This window comes from Dermacentor variabilis, chromosome 11 (genome assembly GCF_050947875.1).
Source record: "Dermacentor variabilis isolate Ectoservices chromosome 11, ASM5094787v1, whole genome shotgun sequence".
Taxonomy (NCBI): domain Eukaryota; kingdom Metazoa; phylum Arthropoda; class Arachnida; order Ixodida; family Ixodidae; genus Dermacentor; species Dermacentor variabilis.
Window position 1 is genome coordinate 42,348,817 of NC_134578.1, and position 24,569 is coordinate 42,373,385.

Below are 24,569 nucleotides of genomic sequence, written 5' to 3' on the forward strand. Positions count from 1 at the left end.
AGGTTTAGGAAGTTGTACAATGTTTCGTTTGTTGCAGAGAAAGTTCTCAGGAGCAAATATCTGTTCTGGTATTTTTCTCAACACACCTCCACGAATTTCTTGAGTTTCAAGATGTTTTATCTGTCCCCTGCTTCATTGTAAACAGATCTATGTCCTATACTAGTTCTTGAAGCGAACAGTGTACAGTGGGACAAAAAGGAAAGTAATGCACTTACGAAGTAAAAAAATAAGATATAGTGTCAAGTGATGGCTCCTGTGACTCCGCGAAACTTTTCAGATTTTCCAGTGTCGCATTGCCATTTATTTGTCTCCAACCCTGCGTTGTGTCATTGAGCGTCAGATTGTTCATCTGTAAAAGAACATGCAAGGAACATGTATGTTGCCTGCATCTGATGAGGAATCTTCGGTGTTGAGTGAAATTCTGTGTTGAGTTTAAAAGCATGAATGGCTCTTATGAACTTGTCGCTCCGGAATTCATGTAAAGGTCCGGGCTTTAGACCAATGGCACTTTAGAAAAAAATGCGAGGGACACTGCTTAGTGGGCTGCTCTGTTTTGCAGACCTATTTTCTTTGCTTTGCGAAAGCAGCAATCTTCAAGATCACCGCACCTGCAGCATGACAGACCGCATCGCGAACGACGAAGACGACTCTGTCCGAAGAGGCACGCGTAATGGGCTGCATGGGTACTTAGGGCTTCTTTTGTCCAAGTACCCCAGGCTGAGTCCTTTAAACCACCCGATAGAACGCTGGCTCCAGCTCGACCGCTGCAGCCTCAGATATCTTGTGGGTCTTCTTATTTTCTTTCCGGCGTGGTATTAGTTGTTATACTTTTGCGCCAGCCTTTTCTTTCATGCAGCTTGCATTGATGGGGCACTCCATTCCAGTGAGCTTTCCTGATTCAACTTTAAAGTTTATTATTCAAAATACATAAAGAACACATATTTCAAAAGTGAAACATTTTAAGGGCGATGGCCAAATAAAAGTGTCAGTGAAGTTCTTATCCATGTTATAAATGTTTATCAAGGAATGAAATTAGCCGGCTTCATCAACACAGCACATGTGGATGAAAAAGTTGATTATATTGACAAATCTATAACCCAATATATTACAGGAATGCGATAGCTATAGTATATATAAAGCAAAAGACGTACGCTTTCATAGGTAATATAAAGCTGTTTGAGAGCAACATTTAAAATGAAGATGTTAACTAGTACTAAAATAGCACTAAAAGAGGAAAGCTCCTTTCGCGAAACCTGTAGTGACATTTTCGCAATAAAACTGTATTCAATTTCGAAGCTTTTAATTACTTATCAGTGAATTGATGAACAGAATAAGCATCAATTGAATCCAGAACGTCGGTGAATATATACAGCTGACCTATCCAATTGAATTTGCACGCACAAATGACTGGTAGTACGCACAAGCAGTCGAAGTAAGAAGGGCTGAGATTGTGAAAGAGGTGATTTAAAAGTTACCATTTACAAGCCTCTATTTGGGTACTTAATAAGCAAGGCTAACGCACTTCAAAAGTAGTTTTAGAGCAATAAGAGAATATGTGCGGTGTGTATCAATAAATGCATAGCAAAGTGAGACATCTGCGCCAGCGCTAAAATTGACGAGATTTACCGTTATTATGCCAAGGACATTTTTCCTAATAACACTATATTAGAGTGAAACACACAGTTTGAATTTCGCTTTACTTAATGGTTTCTATGAAGAATTGTATATCAGTAGGTCAACAGATAGTGAATAGTGGTCTGTTGTGTGTGCTTGCACGCATTTGCTATTTAGAGGTACGTGCGCGTTAAGGATTTGGAATATCGCTTTTTACGTAGAGCCGGGGCGTTTACCAGTCATCGAAAACTGATCCACACGACGCAATTGAAGAAATATTTAGACCCATTGTAGTTGTTGCCTACTGAAATTAGGTCTAGCTTATGCAAAACGGGCTCATCGTAATTTTCAAGGCCGAACCGTTTTTTGCGAAGATTACCTCGTCTCGTAACAGTGCCTTTCCGAAAAGACCAACCAGTCGCAAGGAAACACGTGCGTAGTGGTCGCCTCCGGAATCTTAACAGTGCCACCAGATGGCGCGTGATGTCACATTGCGCGGTGGCCCCTGCAGTGGGGGGGGAGACCAATAAAGAAAAGAACCAGAAAGCTGGCCTTCGCGCATTGGCGGCCCTGCGGTAGTCAGGAAGCAAATTATTCTTGCGGACACAATGTATTCGGATTGCGCTGCGTAGGTATGGACATGCTGCCTTCGAAACCGTAATGAGTTAAAGAAGTCCGTCGTACTAGCTAGTTGTCGGCAACTCTTCTTAACAATAATATAAGTATAGTTTGCCTTCATCCGCGCTTGTGTGCGTGTGCATGTACGTATTCGCTTTTGTACTTTTTATGCACTGACACAACGCTTCGCTGCACGTTAATTCCAACTGGTTGCAACTTGTTGGATTTGCTGTAAATTCTTTGGTAATATTTTTGCCTTACGTCCATCACAATGCTATACAAAACTGCGTTGGTATTAAAGATGGTGAGTGGTAAACCGTGCGAAATATTCTTCTGCGATGTTGTTTTGGGCACAAAAGTATCTACTTCGCACCATACGCGTTCACGTATAAAAGAGTGGAGATCGAAGTTTTGGGTAGGCAAAAGAGTTATGATGATCATCGTTACTTAATAAAATATTACGATGGAAATGCTTTTCTATACCTCAGATACTAACATGAAGGATGTAAGAAAGTGCACTAGAGCCCATTTGGCGATATAGTTTGACTTTGAAAAATATGTGATGCAAGCATAAAGATGTGGCGAGAAATCTGCGCACAGCTCTCACTTGTAATTAAAAACAAAATATACCGTCGGCATTCCAATAAGATTTAATTACCCAGTTTGTATAAGTAAAGACACCCATTTGAGATTTTCAGATGCGTAACCATTTATATGCCCACCCAACGAGAAAACCCTCCCATCAGTGTGCCACGTGAGAAGAAACAATAAAAAGAAATTGTAACATGAAACGAAATAACTTCAAAGCGAAAAAATAAAATATCACGCAGATACTCCTCTTGAAGTTGTATAAGTATGCGTAAGCATTGTGCCACTTTCTCATCTCCTATAAAGTAGGGTTATCATTGTCAAATCTATGAAATTTGATCCGACCAGTATAAGCAAGAGCGCGTCGGTGACATGAACTGCTGTGGACGGCGGTACAAGGTCAATTCATTACGCAAGAAAACTATTGCAAGTGGCGGCGCCAGGTTGCTGATGATTATCGGATTGTTATAAGCCGTTATCGCTCTTTACTGCCTTACGCATGCGCGTTGAACCATTATGAGCCGTAATCAAGCATACTCGGGCCGCGGCTCCGTATGGCACGGCCGCGCAGGCCCTATCTTGACAGTGATCTGTGATGGGGCCAGGGTGCGCCGAGTGCTGATAGCTTTTTGAGCCCTCTGCTCTCGCTGCTTTCGTCGTACGTGAAGGATTGACGGACGGGTTTCTTCGTTCCGTAAACATATCAATGCTTTTGCTTTTAAAGTGTTCGCTGGGGTGGGTTTTGAGCATGCTACCCCTCGCTGATAAGCTGAGTGTCTCACGCACAGTGCGGAACACCCGCGTTAGGACCTCTAGGACAACATGTAGTGTCGACTTAGAGCTTTGAATAAAACAGAAAAATTTCATTTGCCCAAAATTTATTACCAAACTCGACATTTCCACGACACGTTTCAGTGGTAGTAGAATGCGCCTTTTGTTGGGGCGTTCCTTCACCAGCTGAAATACCAGCCATCTCCGAAGGGTCATGCGCTTCGCATGATGCAACACCGACAGATAAATAATGAATCAGTTGATAAGGGTGATAAGGAGTGAGTGATGCAGGGTTATATGGGTCTCGTGTTTGATAGTGGTTTCACCTGTATAGAAAGGTACCAAAGAGTGATACGAGCTTATAGGGGTTAGAGAATTTGTGATAAGGTTAATAACCACTGATAGGTTAAATAGCACTGGTTCGATTCTATAGGATTGATAAAAACCGATAACAGTTGATAAGGGTCGGATTATGTTCTATACAGCTGATAAGGACACCAACGGGTTGATAAACATCGTATCAACTGGATGAGTTTGATACGACTGATAAGGCTTGCTAAGGCTTGCATCGAGATGGATAACGTTGATAACAAGCAATTAGGGTAGATAAGAATTATATCTAGTCGGATAAAATGATAACGACTGATAAAGGTTGATATGCGTATATACTGGTCGGAGCAAGTGCCTTAACATTGATAATCACACCGGGCTGCCGAGAGAGGAGCAAGTGGCACAGTGCTTATGAATATTCAGACAACTCAAGAGAAGTTTCCGCATGAACCTTATTTTCGATAGCTTCTTTTGTTGTTATATGTGCCAAATGCTTTCAGATATATGTTGCTGTGTCCACGCGGACAGAGAAACTTGACTTTCCTGTTCTGAGACGCGCTTCCTGAGGATTGGGACGGAGGTGTTTTTTTTTTCTGACAGTGGAATCGGACAATCTTAATTTAGCGTGATGTCTAGTAGCACTGTGTGTAGTGTCTACGTCTTGAATGTTCACGGGAATATCAAGCTTATAAACAATATTTCAATTATTCGGTGGCAGTCTTCGCCTTCAGCACATGGCTGACCCTTATATCAACTAAATTTAGTATTTCGAAACCGTGGCTTGGGACTGAAATACTAATTTTGAGGTTTTCAAGCGTTACATCTTGAGATTGTGCTACGTAATCTACTGTTTTGAAAATGGTGATAGCCGCTAACAACTCTCCTGCTTTTATTAAGGCAAGAACACTCGCCCGTTTTTTCTACTTGATGAACAAGACACAAACTTCTAATTGCTTCTTTTCCGTAATCAATATGACATTAACTTTAACAGTTAGAAACAATGGCTCGTGAGTGAAATGCCGATTTTGAGGCTATGAAGGTATAAATCATGAAATCGTGCTACGCAAGCTTTCACTGTTTGGAAATTGTGATAGCCGTTAACAATTCTAACTAATTTTAGCACTTCAAGATGACGGATCGTGAATGCAATGCCGATATTGCGGCTTTCAGGGTTTAGATCTTCAAATTGTGCTATGTAATTTTTTACTGCTTTGAAGTCGTGACACCCGTGGACAACTCCCCGGCTTTCATTGCAAAAGGGCTTTCCAAAAACAATCATTTTCCGTCTAGGTGAAGCAGCCGTAGGAGACATGCTGCGCAGATCGCCTGAAGACTGAGTGACGAGCAAGAAGTAAAAGAAATGTGCAGTCTATATATATATATATATATATATATATATATATATATATATATATATATATATATATCATCACATTTCCGTGGAACAAACTAACTTGATGTAAATCTTCCGGTAGGGGACCGGTCTTTATCAAGCATGGCTGTGAAAGTGCACAGTCAGGCCGCAGGGTGTGCGCGATGGGGCAAAAGGTTAATCGCTTATGTTGCTCCATGGCTGAAACATTGAATATAATATGAATGTGTTGCTTTTAAGCGCGGATTGCTTCAGCGATGTTCTCCAGGAGCTACTTATTCAGCAATATATATATATATATATATATATATATTGTCAGAAAGGGAAAATTACACCCACTCACCCGAAAAATAAGTTAACAAAAACAGCTTCACCGTGCTTAACATGTTTGTCCAAGATACTTATTCTACGAGGGTATACACCCATTGTTGGACTATTGGGTATTTTTCTATTCATTCTCACACTATTTTTCACTCTTTTTGTATTCTTTTCTACACTACTTTTACGTCTTCCACGCCACTTACCAAAGAAGCGCTTTGTACAGTAAATTTTAACCCGACAAGTCTCTCGTTTAGGTACTTTTGAATCTGTAAGAAATCAAGCAAGAATTGGTTACACCTGAAAACCAACATTTCTTGTACTAATATTAATATGAGACATTTGCATGAGAACATTGCAGAATGGAACTTTCTAAAGATAGCGAGCAATTCTCCAGCCTACCAAAATTCCCGATGCGAGCTCCAAATTCATTCTTACAGTCTCCGAACATCAGTAAACAAGGCGAGCACGGACAAGCTTTGGTGCCAACGGCAACGGAGCGTGTGGGTGGTTTAGCTTCCAATACTGCTGCAGATTTCTCAGCACAGAAAGTGCATATCAGTGTCTTACAATATATAGTGCATAATAATATACATGGGCGAATCAGAAAGCTTTTGCCCCTATTTTTCTATCCAAATTACTGCTGTAAATGCGAAGTCAACATATGCATTCCCAGTGGTGGACCTTTCTTCAACTGGGCCGGCATTATCTGCCGGTAGCTCCAAGGCATGGCACTGCTGTCAGTTGCTGAAGGTGGTAGCTGTGCTTCACACGTACTCGGCGTACGAACAACGAAGCGTGGTTCGTTTTTTATGGAGCAAGGGAAGAATACCCATCGAAATACACAGGGAAATGCAGCACCACGCATGGGTGTCTCGCTCTGAGAACTGTAAGGTGGTTGCGTTGTGAGTTCGTAAAATGCCGCGACAACTCGCATGACAATGATCGTTAGGGGGGCCGCGTGCTTCGCTGACTACAGACATTTCCCGTGTGGAGCAATCGTGAAAGCGGATCGGTGTGTCCACCTCACAGAGTTTTCTCGGGAGCTTGATATTTCGTATGTGAGTGTTTATGACATCGGTCACGGGTATTTAGGGTACTGGATGATATCATGTCGCTGGGTATCTATGCAGTTGGATGGCATGAAAGCAAGCGAATGATTCATTCACTGAATCATCTGTAAACGGTATGCCGAGAAAGGCGAAAATTTCCTGCACCTTACTGGTACTGGCGAGAAAACGTGGATACTGGATTTCACTCCGAAATCGAATCAGCAGAGCATGGTGCGAGAACATCCGGGTTCACCTTCCACACACACAAAAAATCCGTTCAGTGCCATCTGTTCGGAAAGTGATGATAGTGGCCGTCTGGGATCGCCGAGGAACGCTCTTGTTGGGTTTCATGCCACGAGGTGCAGCCCTCAATGCCTACAGTAATTGTTCCACACAGTCACGTCTGTTGTTTGTCATCGGCCGAAGAGGCCGAGCGATTCTGGATGTCGACAACGGGTTATCCTACGCTACATGGGGCACATGGGGCAAATGGAACTGCAAAGCCCCGTCATTTCACTGGCAAAGTCTTCACCACACATCATACATTCCCGACTCTACCCTTAGTATTTAGAAGTTTTTGGTCCCCTGAACAAGCTGCAGGATTGACAGCAATTCACGTGGAACGGTGAAGTCAAGACAGCGGTCTGATGGTGGTTCCATAGTCAGCCGGGCGAATTCTACCACCGGGGAACCTTAAATTTAGTGCGGCGATGGAACAAATGTCGAACCTGTGTGTGGTCTATATATGTGAAAAAATAGTGTAAGGTACGTAAACAAGTACGTACGTTTGTGTTTGCGTGTACAAAACTTTGGCTAATAAAGAATAGGGGCAAATAATTCCTGATCTACCCTGGTATATTCTAACAGTAAAAAATACTTGTCCAAGTAGTTTTGTGTCAGAGACCCCAGCTTCATTTCTCTAGTAGTGAAGAAGCTTGATGCATGCAGCCGGTAATAAATGTGGTGCTCCGTGAAGGTTGTTCTCTACATACAATAGTCCCAGCGGTCATAAGAAATTTCTATCTGTACGAAATCTGGCTGAAATCTACTGTTAATAACTGTAATGAACTGGACCGAAGTATCATCATCATCATCATCAGCCTAGTTACGCCCACTGCAGGACAAAAGCCTCTCCCATACTTCTCCAACTACCCCGGTCATGTACTAATTGAGGCCATGTTGTCCCTGCAAACGTCTTAATGTCATCCGCCCACCTAACTTTCTGCCGCCCCCTGCTACGCTTCCCTTCTCTTGGGATCCAGTCCGTAACAATTAATGACCATCGGTTATCTTCCCTCCTCACTACATGTCCGGCCCATGCCCATTTCTTTTGCTTGATTTCAACTAAGATGTCATTTACCCGCGTTTGTTGTCTCACCCAATCTGCTCTTTTCTTAGCCCTTAACGTTACACCCATCGTTCTTCTTTCCATAGCTCATTGCGTCGTCCTCAATTGCAGCAGAACCCTTTTCGTAAGCCTCCAGGTTTCTGCCCCATATGTGAGTACTGGTAACACACAGCTGTTATACACTTTCCTTTTGAGGGATAGTGGCAACATGCTGTTCATGATTTGAGAATGCCTGCCAAACGCACCCCAGCCCATTCTTATTCTTCTGGTTATTTCAGTCTCATGATCCGGATCCGTGGTCACTACCTGCCCTAAGTAGATGTATTCCCTTACCACTTCCAGTGTCTCGCTACCTATCGTAAACTGGTGTTCTCTTCCGAGACTGTTAAACATTACTTTAGTTTTCTGCAGATTAATTTTCAGACCCATCCTTCTGATTTGCCTCTCCAGGTCAGTGAGCATGCATTGCAATTGGTCTCCTGAGTTACTAAGCAAGGCAATGTCATCAGCGAATCGCAAGTTGCTAAGGTATTCTCCATCAACTTTTATCCCAATTCTTCCCACTCCAGGTCTCTGAATACCTCCTGTAAACATGCTGTGAATAGCATTGGAGAGATCGTATCTCCCTGTCTGACGCCTTTCTTTATTGGGATTTTGTTGCTTTCTTTGTGGAGGACTAGGGTGGCTGTGGAGCCGCTATAGATATCTTCCAGTATTTTTACATATGGCTCATATACACCCTGATTCCGTAATGCGTCCATGACTGCTGAGGTTTTGACAGAATCAAACGCTTTCTCGTAATCGATGAAATCTATATATAAGGGTTGGTTATATTCTGCACATTTCTCTATCACTTGATTGATAGTGTGAATATGGTCTATTGTTGAGTAGCCTTTACGGAATCCTGCCTGGTCCTTTGGTTGACAGAAGTCTAAGGTGTTCCTGATTCTGTTTGCGATTACCTTAGTAAATACTTTGTAGGCAACGGGCAGTAAGCTGTCCAGTCCACAATTTTTCAAGTCATTGGGGTCCCCTTTCTTAAGGATTAGGATTATGTTAGCGTTCTTCCAGGATTCCGGTACGCTCGAGGTTATGAGGCATATCGTATACAGGGTGGCCAGTTTCTCTAGAACAATCTGACCACCATCCTTCAACAAATCTGCTGTTACCTGATCCTCCCCTGCTGCCTTCCCCCTTCGCATAGCTCCTAAGGCTTTCTTTACTTCTACTGGCATTACCTGTGGGATTTCGAATTCCTCTAGGCTATTCTCTCTTCCACTATCGTCGTGGGTGTCACTGGTGCTGTATAAATCTCTATAGAACTCCTCAGCCACTTGAACTATCTCATCCATATTAGTAACGATATTGGCGGCTTTGTCTCTTAACGCACACATCTGATTCTTGCCTATTCCTAGTTCCTTCTTCACTGTTTTTAGGCGTCCTCCGTTCCTGAGAGCCTGTTCAATTCTATCCATATTATAGTTCCTGATGTCCGCTGTCTTACGCTTGTTGATTAACTTAGAAAGTTCTGCCAGTTCTATTCTAGCTGTAGGGTTAGAGGCTTTCATACATTGTCGTTTCTTGATCAGATCTTTCGTCTCCTGCGATAGCTTACTGGTTTCCTGTCTAACGGCGTTACTACCGACTTCTATTGCGCACTCCTTAATGATGCCCATGAGATTGCCGTTCATTGCTTCAACACTAAAGTCCTCTTCCTGAGTTAAAGCCGCATACCTGTTCTGTAGCTTGATCCGGAATTCCTCTAGTTTCCCTCTTACCGCTAACTCATTGATTGGCTTCTTGTGTACCAGTTTCTTCCGTTCCCTCCTCAAGTCTAGGCTAATTCGAGTTCTTACCATCCTATGGTCACTGCAGCGTACCTTGCCGAGACGAGAACTAGGAGTCGGATTCCTTATTAATAAGGAAAGAGCTGGTAACATACAGGAATTCTATAGCATTAACGAGAGGGTGGAAGGTCTTGTTGTGAAACCTAATAGGAGGTACAAATTGAAGGTGGTACAAGTCTATGCCCCTACATGCAGTCATGATGACCAGGAAGTCGAAAGCTTTTATGAAGACGTGGAATCGGCGATGGGTAAAGTGAAAACAAAATACACTATACTGATCTTGTATGATGCCAGGTTTCGCGCAGAGTATGAAGTCGATTTCATTTCTATTCTCACCATTCGGGCTCCTGCACGTCCGCTTTGGCTAACCCGCTTTCGGAAAAAGGTATTCTTCATCCGCATATTATTGTGTTCTGCAAACTCTACTAATAACTGTCCTCTGCTATTCCTAGAGCCTATGCCATATTCCCCCACTGACTTGTCTCCAGCCTGCTTCTTGCCTACCCTGGCATTGAAGTCGCCCATCAGTATAATGTATTTTGTTTTGACTTTACCCATCGCCGATTCCACGTCTTCATAAAAGCTTTCGACTTCCTGGTCATCATGACTGCATTTAGGGGCATAGACTTGTACCACCTTCAATTTGTACCTCTTATTAAGTTTCACAGCAAGACCTTTCACCCTCTCGTTAATGCTATAGAATTCCTGTATGTTACCAGCTATTTCCTTATTAATCAGGAATCTGACTCCTAGTTCTCGTCTCTCCGCTAAGCCCCGGTAGCACAGTACGTGCCCGCTTTTTAGCACTGTATATGCATCTTTTGTCCTCCTAACCTCACTGAGCCCTATTATATCCCATTTACTACCCTCTAATTCCTCCAATAACCCTGCTAGACTCGCCTCACTAGATAACGTTCTAACGTTAAACGTTGCCAGGTTCAGATTCCAATGGCGGCCTGTCCGTATACTTCGGTCCCGTCCAGAATACCTGGCTCCGGACAGGACTGAAGTATACGGCATTTCAAAGAAAATTTAGGGGTCGCCTGCTTCAAATAGTAATAGTATAATTTTCAGGCCCACTAAAATGTTACCGCAATGTAAATGCCCATGGTAATAAAAAAACTTTAGCGTCTTTGCTATCTTACCCCAAAACAGCATTTTGGCATGGTTTCGCATGTAGTGTTCCACACAAACACAATTGCCCACGGTAAACGTAGTGCCCCACCTTCGAAAACTAACATTAGAAATAAATCTGATGGAAAACAAAGTCATGAGAAACAAGACAATTGCAATCGAATTTAGGAAAAAAATAGGGCTTTTTCACTCATATCATAAGCACAAGATATGTTTACGGCAAAACCACGTAATAAAATTAATAGTACACGACACACTTGACATCATCAATCTCAGCGAGTTAGTGTGGAAGGTGGTCGCTTCGCATTTCCTTATAAGAGCATGTGATTTGCCAAAGCAAATAAATGAAGTAGATAAAAGTTCCATGATGAGCAACATAATGAACAATAATATGGCAGTGTCGTGCGATAGCTGAAGCATTGATTGCGATAGCAATCTAGTGTACAGATATTCGAAGTAAGAATGGTAGTTTTATTGGCCGTATAAACATAACCTTGCCAACTCAATTATCAAGCATGGTGTCAGCGCGCACAAGCAAACTTGAACACACCAAACTCACCCGCCGTGGTTGCTCAGTGGCTATGGTGTTGGGCTGCTGAGCACGAGGTCGCGGGATCGAATCCCGGCCACGGCGGCCGCATTTCGATGGGGGCGAAATGCGAAAACACCCGTGTGCTTAGATTTAGGTGCACGTTAAAGAACCCCAGGTGGTCAAAATTTCCGGAGTCCTCCACTACGGCGTGCCTCATAATCAGAAAGTGGTTTTGGCACGTAAAACCCCAAATAAAAAAAAAAAAAAAAAAAAAAACACCAAACTCGATGATCGGACACACGCGTTCAAAACGATGGTGTGGGCAAGCGCGGGAGTAGCAGCGAGCGAACTGACGTTTGTGCGTTCTATCGCTTCAACACAAAAGCGGCGAGTACACATCGCGCCCACAGGTACGAGCCGCCTGCAGATACCTTGTAAAATGTGGCGTGCGCGACCACACGCACCCCTAAAAATCCCGCACTTGTTCGCGAAGTCGAAGCCGCCCCCTCTCCCTCCGGCGCTAATACCTGCTTTCTTCCATAATTTTTTTTCATTTTCATTTTATTCCCTAACGACCCCTTGCGGGGTATTACATAAGGGGTGGGTGATACAAAAATACAGCAAGTTGCCCACTATGTTATTTAAAACACAGAATACTCGTTACTTCTTCCACGAAGGCAGATGAGGTGGTCATGGCAGCGACATGGTGGGGAAGGCCGTTGCAGTCTTTAGCTGTACGATGAAAAAATGATGATGAGCACTTGACAGTGCGCGCGCTAGGGCGAGCAACATTTAGTGGCCTGTGCGCCGCGATATGTGTGAAGGTGGTACAATGTAAGGTGCGTGGCGAAGCGAGCTGGTGAAGAATTTATGGAATAATAAGCTCGCAATACGGCGACGTGTGTCGACGTGTGGCTAGTGTGTCCAAACCAGACTCTATTTTTAATGGTGATACGCTGATATCAAATGCGCTGATATATATTATATATCATATAATGGTGCGCCAGATGGAGCCGTGACCGTCAGTTTTCCTTGCGCCCGGTCGTGAATTGCGGAGTTGCTGTCGGAGCACAACGCCGCCCCAGTCCCTCCCTTCCTGCTGTCCCCTCACGGCCCTTCGCGCGGTGGAAGACGGCCCGCTTGCACCCCGGTCTCTTCATTCGCGCGCGCCAGATTCAGGCGTGAACGTCGGCTTCCGTCGCGTGCTTCGAATCGCACATACAGCATCCGACGAGCGGCGATGGTCCTATCGGCCTTGGACTTTATACAGAACATCACGGCGACGCCGACGCCCCTACGAAACTTCACTTGGAGTGTCCATACAATTGCTATCGCAATAAGAAGAACCAAAACAAGCTTTCTTCATGAAATAATAAACGGGGATGATTGGGATGCATACCCTTCAAAGCTTCGGCCAAACGTAAAAGTGGTGAATCTAAAAAACACTTAACCTTTCTAAACATCAGGAAGAAAAAGAGATAAGCAGGGGAAATGATTTTGCTGGCAACATTATAAAGTGTGATCAAAATGTTTTTGAAATTACTCATCTGCGAGAAAAAACTTTTAGCTGAACTTTCAAACTTTTATAGCCAAACATTCGAACTTTTTCTAAACGTGTTCAACTTGATTATATGTTGAAATAATAAGGGTCACCGCTTCGGGTTGGGTTTTCAGTGCCCGCTTCTGAATGTATGTTGCTTTTATTTAGACAACAGAACCGCCGTTAACTAAAATGTATTGGTTAATTGAAAAGAGCATAATAAAGCAGTATTATCAACAAACAGGATCCTTTCTGTCGCCAATAACCTCAAGTGCTTTTCTCCAGCTAACGATATGCGTTTTGAATGCTGCAAGCGCAAAATGTTTCCCTTACCTCAGAAAATATACCATCAAAGTGATGCCTGACCTGAGTTTCGTTTTTATTGTACTTAAATGAATCGTCGTAATAAGCTTGCACTTTGACCGTGATGCCTTGACCTATTATCTTTCCTGAAATACACGTCAAAAAGTAAACGTCAGATTTGATGAAAGCATCACTGAAACCATTCAACAGAGAGTACGAAACACGTACTATCAGCGTCAAATGAAACGTGAACAGCGGAGCCCATGGCCCGGGCATTAGTGAAGGTATAGTGTGCGCAGTCCAGTCATGACCAGTGACTGGTGCGCACATCCGGTTTGGCCGCACTGCTCTCGTTTGGGAGTCAAACAGCCAAACGCGCTCCACACGCCCACGCCGGCCACCATTGTGACTTCCAGCAATACCACGCTGCGCAGGTTTCCCGATCGAAAAAATGTATGTGGGTCACAAGGGGCAAACCGCATGAGCGAATCTATCTCTTATGATGACGGTGCAAACGGTACCACGGGCACCTCTGCGCGCGTTTTACTTGACGCCGATAGGACTTATGGTTTTGGTGAACTGTGTGACAATACTCGCCGTAAACTGCAATATTCTAGCTTCTGTTTTGGTTTTTCATTTCTCCCTTTAAAATATAAGAACCAGCCCAGAAGTCAAGTTATCTCACTAGAGGGGGATCACTCAATGCGGCCTAACCACATGTGCGCGCCTTTCAAGGGTGATGACTGGATGGCGTGCACTACACTTGCACTAATTCTCGGGCCACGAGCTCCGCTGTTCACGTTTCATTTGACGCGGATAGTACATACAGCGTTCAACACGGCTGACCTCAGTATAAGCGATCCGATTCTTCCAAATGACCCAATTTAAACCTCTTGGAATGCGTGCATGTCTCTGTGCGAAAATCGCAGTGCGAAAAAGATACTTCACGGGAACATCATAGTGCAATTGGGAAAGGTAGATGCCTCAGGACGCGCAAGTAATAGTCCGATAATTGTCCTCTGAGAAGGAAAGAGGACATAAACAATAAGCGTCTTGATAGCAGTACCGAAGGGGATCTCGGCAGCGGACCTTTGAACCTGCTTAGATTCACCTGCTTTAGATTCCCCTTTTTTTGGTCACCGAAATATGCCTTGTATTCATAGTCAACGAGGATGATTGTGTACAGATTAGAAACAATAATAAACTGCGAATCCACTAGCAACCCCAGCAACGACGCCATTCACGGAGACAAGCTTGTAGTCCAGCTCTGTCGAAGCGTGCCGCATAGCATAACTGTTGGACGAGAGACGCTGGGACGAAAGAGCACCTTATTCTAAGCTGTGCAGTTCATCTCATGACGTCTCAAGAAATGCTCGAAGATGTGGTTCTGGTTTCCGCGAGCACCTTGAGCACCCATTAAAATCGCTTCTTCCAACCTTGCGCTCGTTCTTCTCAGTCTCACCGTAAGCTTTATCGTGCGGTGCGATGTCGTCACTCAATCACACAAGAGACACAAAGGGCCTCCAAACGTGCACTCAAAAGCGCGCCGCTTGTAGCAGGCTGATGAATCAGGCAGTTAGCCTATATTGCGTCGCCCGGGGATTCCGATGCCTAGTGATCTCGCTGCTTCGGCCCTGCGACTTATTTTGCATTCAGAGCCGTCTACTTCCTGACATCGGCACTGCGTCAGGTGCAAGGTAAGTTTAACGCTTAGACCAGACATTACACAATCTATACAGTTTCAAGCTTGCTGGCGAAAGACTAACGCCCTATTCCAACCACATTCGAACCACATATGCATTGTAACTTTCACTTCTTTTTTTTATTCAAGTCTCTTCTTGTGCAGATTGGGATTACGTGTTTGTGTTCCAAGGTCAGATCAAGAAGGGGTTTTGAGTATATCGCGCCGCGGAGCAGTCGGGAACTACCTAAATAAATTGCCAGATTCCATGGGTAGTGTGCATGGCGCACTACCTTCAGCGATTCTGCACTAACATTTCCTCTCAAGCAACATGATACCAGAGGGCATACCAGCGCTTCGTCGTTCTGTTGCGGCGATGCATAATGATTCACGTCGCACTGCGACTGCCTCTTAGCACGAGAAGTTACTAACGTAGGGATCAGCCTCTAACATTAGCCTTTTCTTACTCAAAAACCATTTCCCAAGCATATTAAACGAACTGCCTTATTGATGCCGATGTGTTCTCTCCTGTATTTTGTAGCATCGTGATGGGTCTCGTGCTTACTAACCATATGCAATTTATGCGTACATGATAAACTTGCAGATGATCTAGGCCACACTTTAATGTATCTAAATGTGAACCATCAATGGAATTGGCGAAATCGGAGATATCTTCACCATTTAGAAGACATTTGTGTAGAACTCGTATTGCATTTTTTGCAGTCTGTTCCTCATGACTGAGGAAGGTTCTCCAGAAATACTACTTCGCACTTAGCTACAACATTTCATTTTACTGCATTTCAGAAAAAAATTATGGATGCCATCATCATCAGCGTTTTACGTCCAGTGGAAGACAAAAAACTCTTTCAGTGATATAAAAGTACCCTGTCTTGCGCCTGCCACCCTAACCTTCTGTCTTTAAATTTTGTAATGTCATCACAATACCCAAATACCTGAAGTCCACAAACTAAATTCCTTTCTCTTGGCAAACATTCCTCACTCTAAGAGTAAACCATTTATCTGTCGAGCACAACACTCCTATTTTACTACTCCCAACTCCCATATCAACTGCTGAATATCGGCTGCCATTGTTTGCATAGTAATACGCACTTCTGCCCTCTTGTCTCTTGACGTTAAACCTTGCATTACTCTTTCTATTGATCGTTCTGTGTACACTGCTTTGTTCAGCTTGCTGATTCAAACGTCATAAGGTGGATACTCGTACTTACCTGTGCTCCCGGCAGTTGCCCCACTGCACATACATGTGTATAGGAACAGAATGATAGTGCCAGTTTTCTCCATGCTGACTAAGAAAAAGATTACACCTTGGTGCTGCAGAGAGTGTTCTCTGTACTCTCTCTATATGTATTATCTTAGACTGCACATAGTATAATGAACTCTGCTGTTTAATATGCTAGATACAGTGTCGAACAGCGTCATTGTATTTAGGTGATGCTCATTTTACCACGAATATCAAGAATAGTTATAGATGACGCTGAGGAAGAACTTCTTGGAAATGTTCACTGATTCCATTTTCTCATTCGGAAAGCATTTTTGTTGTCCTCCAAGGATTTACATTAAAGGGCAAGTTCGGTGACGTTTAGGTTCAACGGATCTGAATAAATTATCTCAGTGATTCATCTATATTGTTCGAGAGTTCCAGAGATGTTTTCTAGATGAATTTCAATGATTCTCTCCTACCACCTGCCTTGCTTCCTCCTGAGCTACTGGTAAAATTTTGTTATGACGTATATGGTGGTATACGCAGATCACGCTGGCGCACGTCGGCGTTGAGAAGCCCGCGATCATGAACTATTTTTCCGCGTGAGAAGTGACGTTCTGTGTGGACAGGGCAAGTATTCAGTGGCGACTGGTGTTGTGCTGTTCTCTGCATGAAGTTCGGCCCTCCCCAACCACACGCAGAATTTTAGGCGACGCCGATCGCAGTCATCGAGTTTGTGCGTCTATTTTCGGCAGACTTCAGCAACTAACCTGAAGCTATTAGGCAATAGGGATAAAGAATACTGCTTTTGTAACTAAGTTCATTTCTGACCATTTGTATTTAAATAAATCATTATTCATTCCATACCGCTCACAATGAAAATGTCAAAACCAACGACACGACGTAATATCAACGTTCGTACGTTGCGGTTAACGCAGGCTACCAGTCGCATTTTCCGCCACTTCCCTAAATTAAATGTGACCACATACATTTTAGCTTTCCAGATCGACTGTTTGCTTCTTATTCCAAATGGGCAACTAATGGAGGCATTTTTTATTTGAGACGTCATACACTAAAAACTTAAGCAATATCTAATTTACGGAATATATAAATTGGATCAGAATGAGAAGTCGCAAAGATAACGCACTAAAGACTGCCGGTCGAAGCTTTCGATGGTGCCCGGTGATACAGCAGCACGAAGAGTGATGGGATTGTGTTTTCATGAAAGGCGTCTGCAAGTTTTATTATTTGCTAACGTTTTTTACTGTCGCTGATGAGCGATTCCTCTAACATGCCGATGTTCGTATATAACTTTTTGCATCTGTTGTCTCTTTTCGCTCTGTATCAGACCTTCGACATATATTAGACACACAATTGACCCAGTTGGTGTTTCGAAACTTAGTGGTGCCTTCCTGGTAAATTTTGCGCTCTTATACACATGGGGCAATCAGCGCTGCAGATGTCATGGTGAGTTTGCGAAACACTCCTCTGAGGAGTAAAGCACCTAAAAGAACTAACAGCAGGCATAGACTCACTGATTAGAACTATATTTGGTCTTTATGTAATAGCTGGATGCGTTATTTCGCAAGGTGCTGCTCCTCGTGGTCGGGCCGAATACGAGCGGTGATTCATTGGTAGTGAATTCGAATGTATCACAGCTGTCACTGCTTAAGAGCAGCTAAGAGCTTTTGCAGCTGACACTGTAACCCGAACACATTACGCCAAATGTCAGGCGCAGTGAAGGATCAGCTGAGTGTATGCTCTTCGTTTTTCCTCTGGCTGGCAAAACGTGCATGGCTTGCACGCCTGTTTCTCCCGCGTGTCACTGTTCACGTCACACGAAAGGGTTCGCTTCCCAACAACCTCTCCGTATTAGCTCCTGATAATCAGTGATAATTTGTTTAGCAGACAGCGAAAAAATGCCGGTGTATAAGAGCCTGTGTTGCGAAATATTTGTTCGGTTTCCGTATTCTGAACCATCGAATAATTGATTTTCGAATATGAATACGTATTACATTTTAGGAGGAATCGCTACTTAGGCCCTTTGCTACTTAGGCTGACAACACTGTTACGCAAGTCACAGCCAATTTTTCTCCATTTTCATTGTACAATCGCCAACCATGTCACCCAATAAACACTTTAGTGCCCTAGAACTCCGATGCCTCCGAATTTGCGCCAATTTCCGAAGCTGCCTTGCATGCCGAAGAATGTCGTCAAATGGCAAGGCAGCAGTGCCAGAAAAAATCCGCGATGACGTCTTTTCTACCGCTACCTTCCTTCCAAGAACATTCGTATATCGCTACCTTTCTTCCGAGAACATCCGTATCCCAGTTGGAAAACACAACATAAATTTTCTATATGTCGTATTTGGGACATTGTGTTGCCTGACGTCAGTTGTTTGACCTTTGTAGTTTGACGTCTGTTGTTTGACGTCTGTTATCTGACGACGGTTGTTTGACCACTGTTGTTTCAACTCTATTGTTTGACGTTTGCGTGACGTCTGTTGTCTAAACTCCATGATCAGACGTCCTCTAGTCGGCTCTGTTATACTTCTTGATAATTATTTATATAAAATATCAACAGAGAGCTCTTCAGGACTACGAAAATACAATATTGGAAGAAAGTTCAAAGTAAAAAAAAGAAAAAAACCAGAATTTCTTAGCTGGGGATTTCAGCCTACAATAAAGCGCTTCAAAACCCAATATCTTACTACGGCACCACGTCGAAAATTTTCCCGGGTATTAAATGGCAAACAAAACGTCATATATAGTCCAGAGGGGATACAGCTACAGAGATCAAACTGAGGCACAGACACAAGTGCGTCCTACAAGTTCATACGGTCAGGAAGAAGTTCCTGCGCAGCGTACACCCTTCTCACAAAAACTGCACTTTAGCGAAAGAGGGATTGTTGAGATCGCGTGCTTTCAGCATGGCGATCACATTGTCAATATCCTCATAGGCCATGCAAACACAGTGCTATAAACATGTTACACAGCGGGCCATCAGTAATCTTAAATGGTAGAATCCTTACTGAGTGTTGAATGATGCGAATGTCCACTCTAATAGTCCGTCGGAAAATGCCCCCTCCCCAAAATAAAAACAGCATCCTTAGAATATAAAACAATGCAAGTGAAGGCTCCATCGACAGCTTCCGCGCACGATGGCAATCGGCGCCGCTCAGGTTGGACCTGGAACCCGCCGACAGGCCAAAAGAGAAAGCTGGCAGAAGTATTTATCGACTATTAACTCGTTTACAGATGAGGCTATAGTCTGGAACAGGGTAAATAGAATTAGAGGGCGACAAACATATTCACTCCCTCTAGTATATAGACAGGGCGATACACTGCAAGATCAGGCGGACTCACTTGGGGAGCACTTTGAGAGCGTATCAAGTTGAAATCATTATTCGCAATCCTTCCTGAAGTATAGACAATTGAAGGAACGTAGGCCATTAACAAGAAAATGTCGAGAGAATGAGCCTTACAACCGTCTTTTTAGTATTGCCGAATTGAGAGCTGCCTTGAGCGCATGCAAGACCTCCGCACCAGGACCTGATAAAATCATGTATGAAATGCTCAAAAGCTTACACAATGACACGCAAATTACACTGCTCACACTTTTCAACACCCTCTGCGATGCAGGGTACCTTCCAACAGCATGGAAGGAAGCCATTGTGGTCCCTGTTTTGAAGCAAGGCAAAGACCCTTCCTCAGTGACAAGTTACCGCCCGATAGCCCTCACAAGTTGCATTTGTAAGGTGTTTGAAAAAATGATAAATCGGCGACTCATTGACTTCCTTGAACAGAGCAAAATGCTTGATCCTTATCAGTGCGGCTTCCGAGAAGGGCGCTCCACAACCGATCGTCTCGTACGTGTTGAAGGGAATATCCGGGACGCATTTATACATAAACAGTTCTTCCTATCGATATTTCTCGATATGGAAAAGGCGCATGACACAACGTGGCGTTACGGAATCTTAAGAGACCTGTCAGAAATGGGCATCCACGGTAATATGCTTAACGTAATAGAAAGCTATCTGACCAATCGTACCTTCCGGGTAAAAGTCGGCAATGCACTCTCACGTCCTTTTACGCAAGAAACGGGTGTACCCCAAGGAGGCGTGCTCAGCTGCACACTCTTTATCGTGAAGATGAACACGCTTCGTGCTTCATTACCACCGGCCATCTTTTACTCTGTCTACGTGGACGACATTCAAAAACTTCCACATCTTGTAACCTCGCAGTCTGCGAGAGACAGGTACAGCATGGCCTGAACAAAGTGTTAATGTGGGCACACAGGAATGGATTTAAGATCAATTCTAACAAAAGCTCTTGTGTTCTTTTTATAAGAAAGAGAGGACTTATCCCAGATCTTTGCATAGAACTGCGTGGACAACAGATACCTGTAAACGAAGAACACAAATTTCTAGCTGTCCTACTTGACTACAGACTCACTTTCGTCACACTCATTACGTATCTTAAAGAAACATGTCTAAAAACAATGAACATAATGAAACTTCTATCCCAGACTACATGTGGTAGTGACAGGAGGTGTTTAATGAATTTCTATAAAAGCCTCATTCAATCTGACTAGACTGTGGTGCTGTGATTTATCACTCTGCCGTCCCTAGCGCACTAAAGATGCTAGACCCAGTCCACTATCTAGAAATCTGACTGGCCACTGGCGCTTTCAGAACGAGTCCCATACAAAGTTTGTATGTAGAATCAAATGAGTGACCACTCAATCTGCAGAGATCTTACACCAGCTTCACATATTTCCTTAAAGTGCACTCTAATCCTGAACATCCGTGTTTTAACACTGTTAACGATATGACCTGCACTACACTTTTTCAAACTCGTCCCTCTCTAAGAAAGCCTTTCTCGCTTCGAGTGATGGAGCTTAGTGATGAGATACATGTCCCACTCCTCGAGCTTCGCCTAATGCATCCAACCAAGCAGTTACCGCCTTGGGAGTGGCAGGTCATAGAATGTGACATATCCTATTTAGTAGTACAAAACACGCAGCAGAGATCGAAATACGAACTGATTTCCTAGAACTCCAGCACAAGCACTCCTGCGCAGAGTTCTTCACAGACGCTTCGAAGTCTAATGCCGGGGTGTCGTATGCTGACGTCGGCCCATCCATCTCAGAATCCGATGTACTACATCCGGAAACAAGTATATTTACGGCCGAGGCCTACGCATTACTGTCTGCTGTGAAGCATATACGAAAATCAAAACTTCAAAAGTCAGCGATATATACAGACTCCCTCAGTGTCGTGAAGGCCCTGATGTCACTCTATACACACAAAAATCCAGTACTTGATGTACTATATTCCGTCTTGTGTAAAGCGTACAGATCTAACCAGCATATCATTATATGCTGGGTGCCTGGCCATAGGAGCATCGAGGGTAACGTTCTGGCGGACGAGATGGCCACGTCAATCGCACCGCAAGCTGTTAACCCTACCGCTGCGGTGCCTGTCACAGAGCTGAGACCTTTCTTGCGAGGGAGATTGCGAGACCACTGGAAACGCATGTGGGATGCGGAAACGGATAATAAGCTCCACCTGATAAAGCCACAGTTAGGATTCTGGCCCTGTACTACAACATCGCGCCGAACAGATGTCCTATTCTGTCGTCTCAGAATAGGACACCTTTGGCACCCATAATTTTCTACTCACCTGAAGTCAGCCTTCAACCTGTGGTTGATGCGGGGAGAGGCTGACCGTACTGCACGTCCTCCTGGAGTGTCGGGAAGCTGAATCTGAGAGAAAGAGACATTTTTTCATTAGCGCACCGACAGCACATTCCTCTTCATCCCGCAATGATTCTTGGTCCAGAACCGCTTTTTAATACAGACACAGTCCTAGGTTTCCTCAGATATGTGGCCTCACATTTTCTTAGGCCCATGCATTCGTAGCGCCTCCTCTCTCCAGAGGATGCCGCTGCGATATTTGTTTTGCATAGCACATGCCTCCAGGCCCTTGTGTTTCAAGGGCTCTAAGGTGGAGGCTCTAGCATTTCTTATAATTTGATATATTTTACCTATCGTATCATTCTTTTTAAATGCATCTAAATGTTCATAGTACAAGTCATACGTCATCGCCATGATCTTATTATACAGATTTTACGCACTTTAGAGCGTATATTTTAAGGCCCATTTACAACCACGTCACACCAACTTCATAGTAATCATAATTACACTGCAAACTCATTAGCACAGACATGGCGCTCTTCGGCCATACCTGGCCCTTGCGCCAAAAAACCCCATACATCATCATCATCTCTGGCGATGGGTGCCTTGTGTAGGCAGCTAATTTCTGGCGATCGGGACTCATAGTGGGCAGCTTACTTGGTGTCATTACTTCCCATGTGAAAAACGACCATGCCGGTCGCTGATCGCAAGGCGACAGAGGGCGCGTGAGAAAGTCTATTAGCCTATTTCTAGACGCGTTTCTAGACACGTTATAGACACGTTTTCTCGGCCGTAGTGCGATTTGATCTGTACTACGTGGACAATCTCGACTCGTGGCCGTTATCGGCTCGAGCTCATAGTAGTACTCTGAGGAACTACCGCGTAGTTCACGTCGCTGAGTCGCCTCACGATCTTGCACGGGCCAAAGTATCTACGCAGTAATTTTTCCGACAGCCCCTGATGACGGATGGGCGTCCAGATCTAAGTGTTGTCGCCGGGTTCGTACTGGATGTTTCTTCGGCCGCTGCGGCAATGGCGGGCGTCAGTACTCTGCTGGAGGCGGATGCGAGCAAGCTGTCGAGCTTCTTAGGCCTTCTGGATGATGTCACCATTGTTGCTTCTTTTCTAGTTGTCGACCAGAAGCATGACGTCTAAAGGTGTTACGCAGCGCTCATAAACCAGCTCAATAGGTGTTAATCCGGTGGTTTTTTGAACAGCCTTATTGTATGCGAATATCACATATGGTAAAATTTGGACCCATAGCTTGTGAACTACGTAAACGTACATCGAGATCACATCGGCGATAATTCTATTGAGGCGCTCCGTAGGTCCATTAGTTTGTGGGTGATAGGCCGCTATATTGATGCGGGTCAGTGTGACGATCTCCTGTATTAAGTCCGCAGTAAATGCAGTCCCTCCATTAGTTATTAGTCAAGGGCTCCTTGACGCAATGCAATGTCATGGACAAAGAACACGGCGACTTCTGTAGAAGTTTCGCGGGATATAGCATTTGTTTCTGTGTACCGCGTTAGGTAGTTCGATCCGACGACTATCTATTTGCTGCCTGCAGACGACGTAGGGAAGGGACGGAAAAGATCCATACCCACCTGTTGAAATGGTGCTGGAGGAGTGTCCAGAGGTTGCAAAAGGCCAGCAGGTTTCAAAGGTGGGACTTTGCGCCGCTGTCAATCACAGCAGCTCCTCCCGTAGCACTGAACGGACGAGAACAGCTGCGGCCAGTAATACTTCTGGCGTATGCGCGCTAACGTCCTGGCGAATCCTAAGTGCCCGGCACACGCATCGTCATGACACGCTTGCAACACTTATTCACGCAATGAAACTGGGACGGCGAGAACGAACGTTTCTTGGCTGTTTTCGAAGTTATTTTTCTAGAGAACGTTGTTGCGGAGGCAGTAAGAAGTCAGCTCTCGTGACATTGGTCGTTGGACGACAACGTCGGCTCCCTGGTGGTACAGAATGAGGGGAAGCAATGTAGTGTCTGCACGTTAAAGGTCGGCCATCTCGACAGGGTCCACTATGCCAAGAGTCGGGAAGCCTTGATTTAAATCACTTGGCTTCAAAGGTATAGGTGCACGTGAGAGGCAGTCGGCGTCGCGGTGTTTCTGTCCAGATTGATAAACCACTTTGACGTGGAACTCCTGAAGGCGGAGGCTCCAACGAGCGGGGCGGCCTGATGGGTTCCTAAGACTCGCAAGCCAGCACAGTGATAGGTAGTCGCTTATTACTCGAAAAGGTCGGCGGTACAGGTAGAGTCGGAACTCGCCGATGACCCAAACTACGGCGAGACACTCCTTTTCAGTCGTGGAATAGGTAACCTGCGCGTTTGTTAGACTACGGCTTGCGTAGGCTACTCCTTGTTCAGCACCGTCTTGCCACTGTACAAGTAGTAGCCGAGTAGTAGTAGTGGCACCGAGCCCCACGTTGCTGGTGTCTATGTGGATTTATGTTTCAGCCTTGTCATCGAAATGAGCGAGTAGGGGGCTGTTTGCACTCGCTGCCGCAATTCTGCAAATGCTACGTGTTGCTCGTCCGTCCACTCGAAGGGTACATCTTGGCGTGTTAATCTCGTTAATGGTTTACC

The 24,569-nt window shown here is 44.4% G+C and overlaps 1 protein-coding gene across 1 annotated transcript in view; it reads right to left on the bottom strand.

Moving 5' to 3' along the window:
- The window catches only part of LOC142563812 (uncharacterized), a 44,773-nt gene extending 28,347 nt beyond the window's left edge, over positions 1 to 16,426 (bottom strand). Inside the window, exons 1-4 of the mRNA XM_075674442.1 lie at positions 16,278 to 16,426; positions 13,398 to 13,513; positions 5,818 to 5,880; positions 216 to 349 (exon numbers count right to left, since the gene is read on the bottom strand). Of these exons, the coding sequence (XP_075530557.1) occupies positions 216 to 349; positions 5,818 to 5,880; positions 13,398 to 13,513; positions 16,278 to 16,350 (386 nt within the window). The 5' untranslated portion in view covers positions 16,351 to 16,426. The remainder of the gene's footprint in view (positions 1 to 215; positions 350 to 5,817; positions 5,881 to 13,397; positions 13,514 to 16,277) is intronic.
- Between the last annotated feature and the right edge of the window lie 8,143 nt (positions 16,427 to 24,569).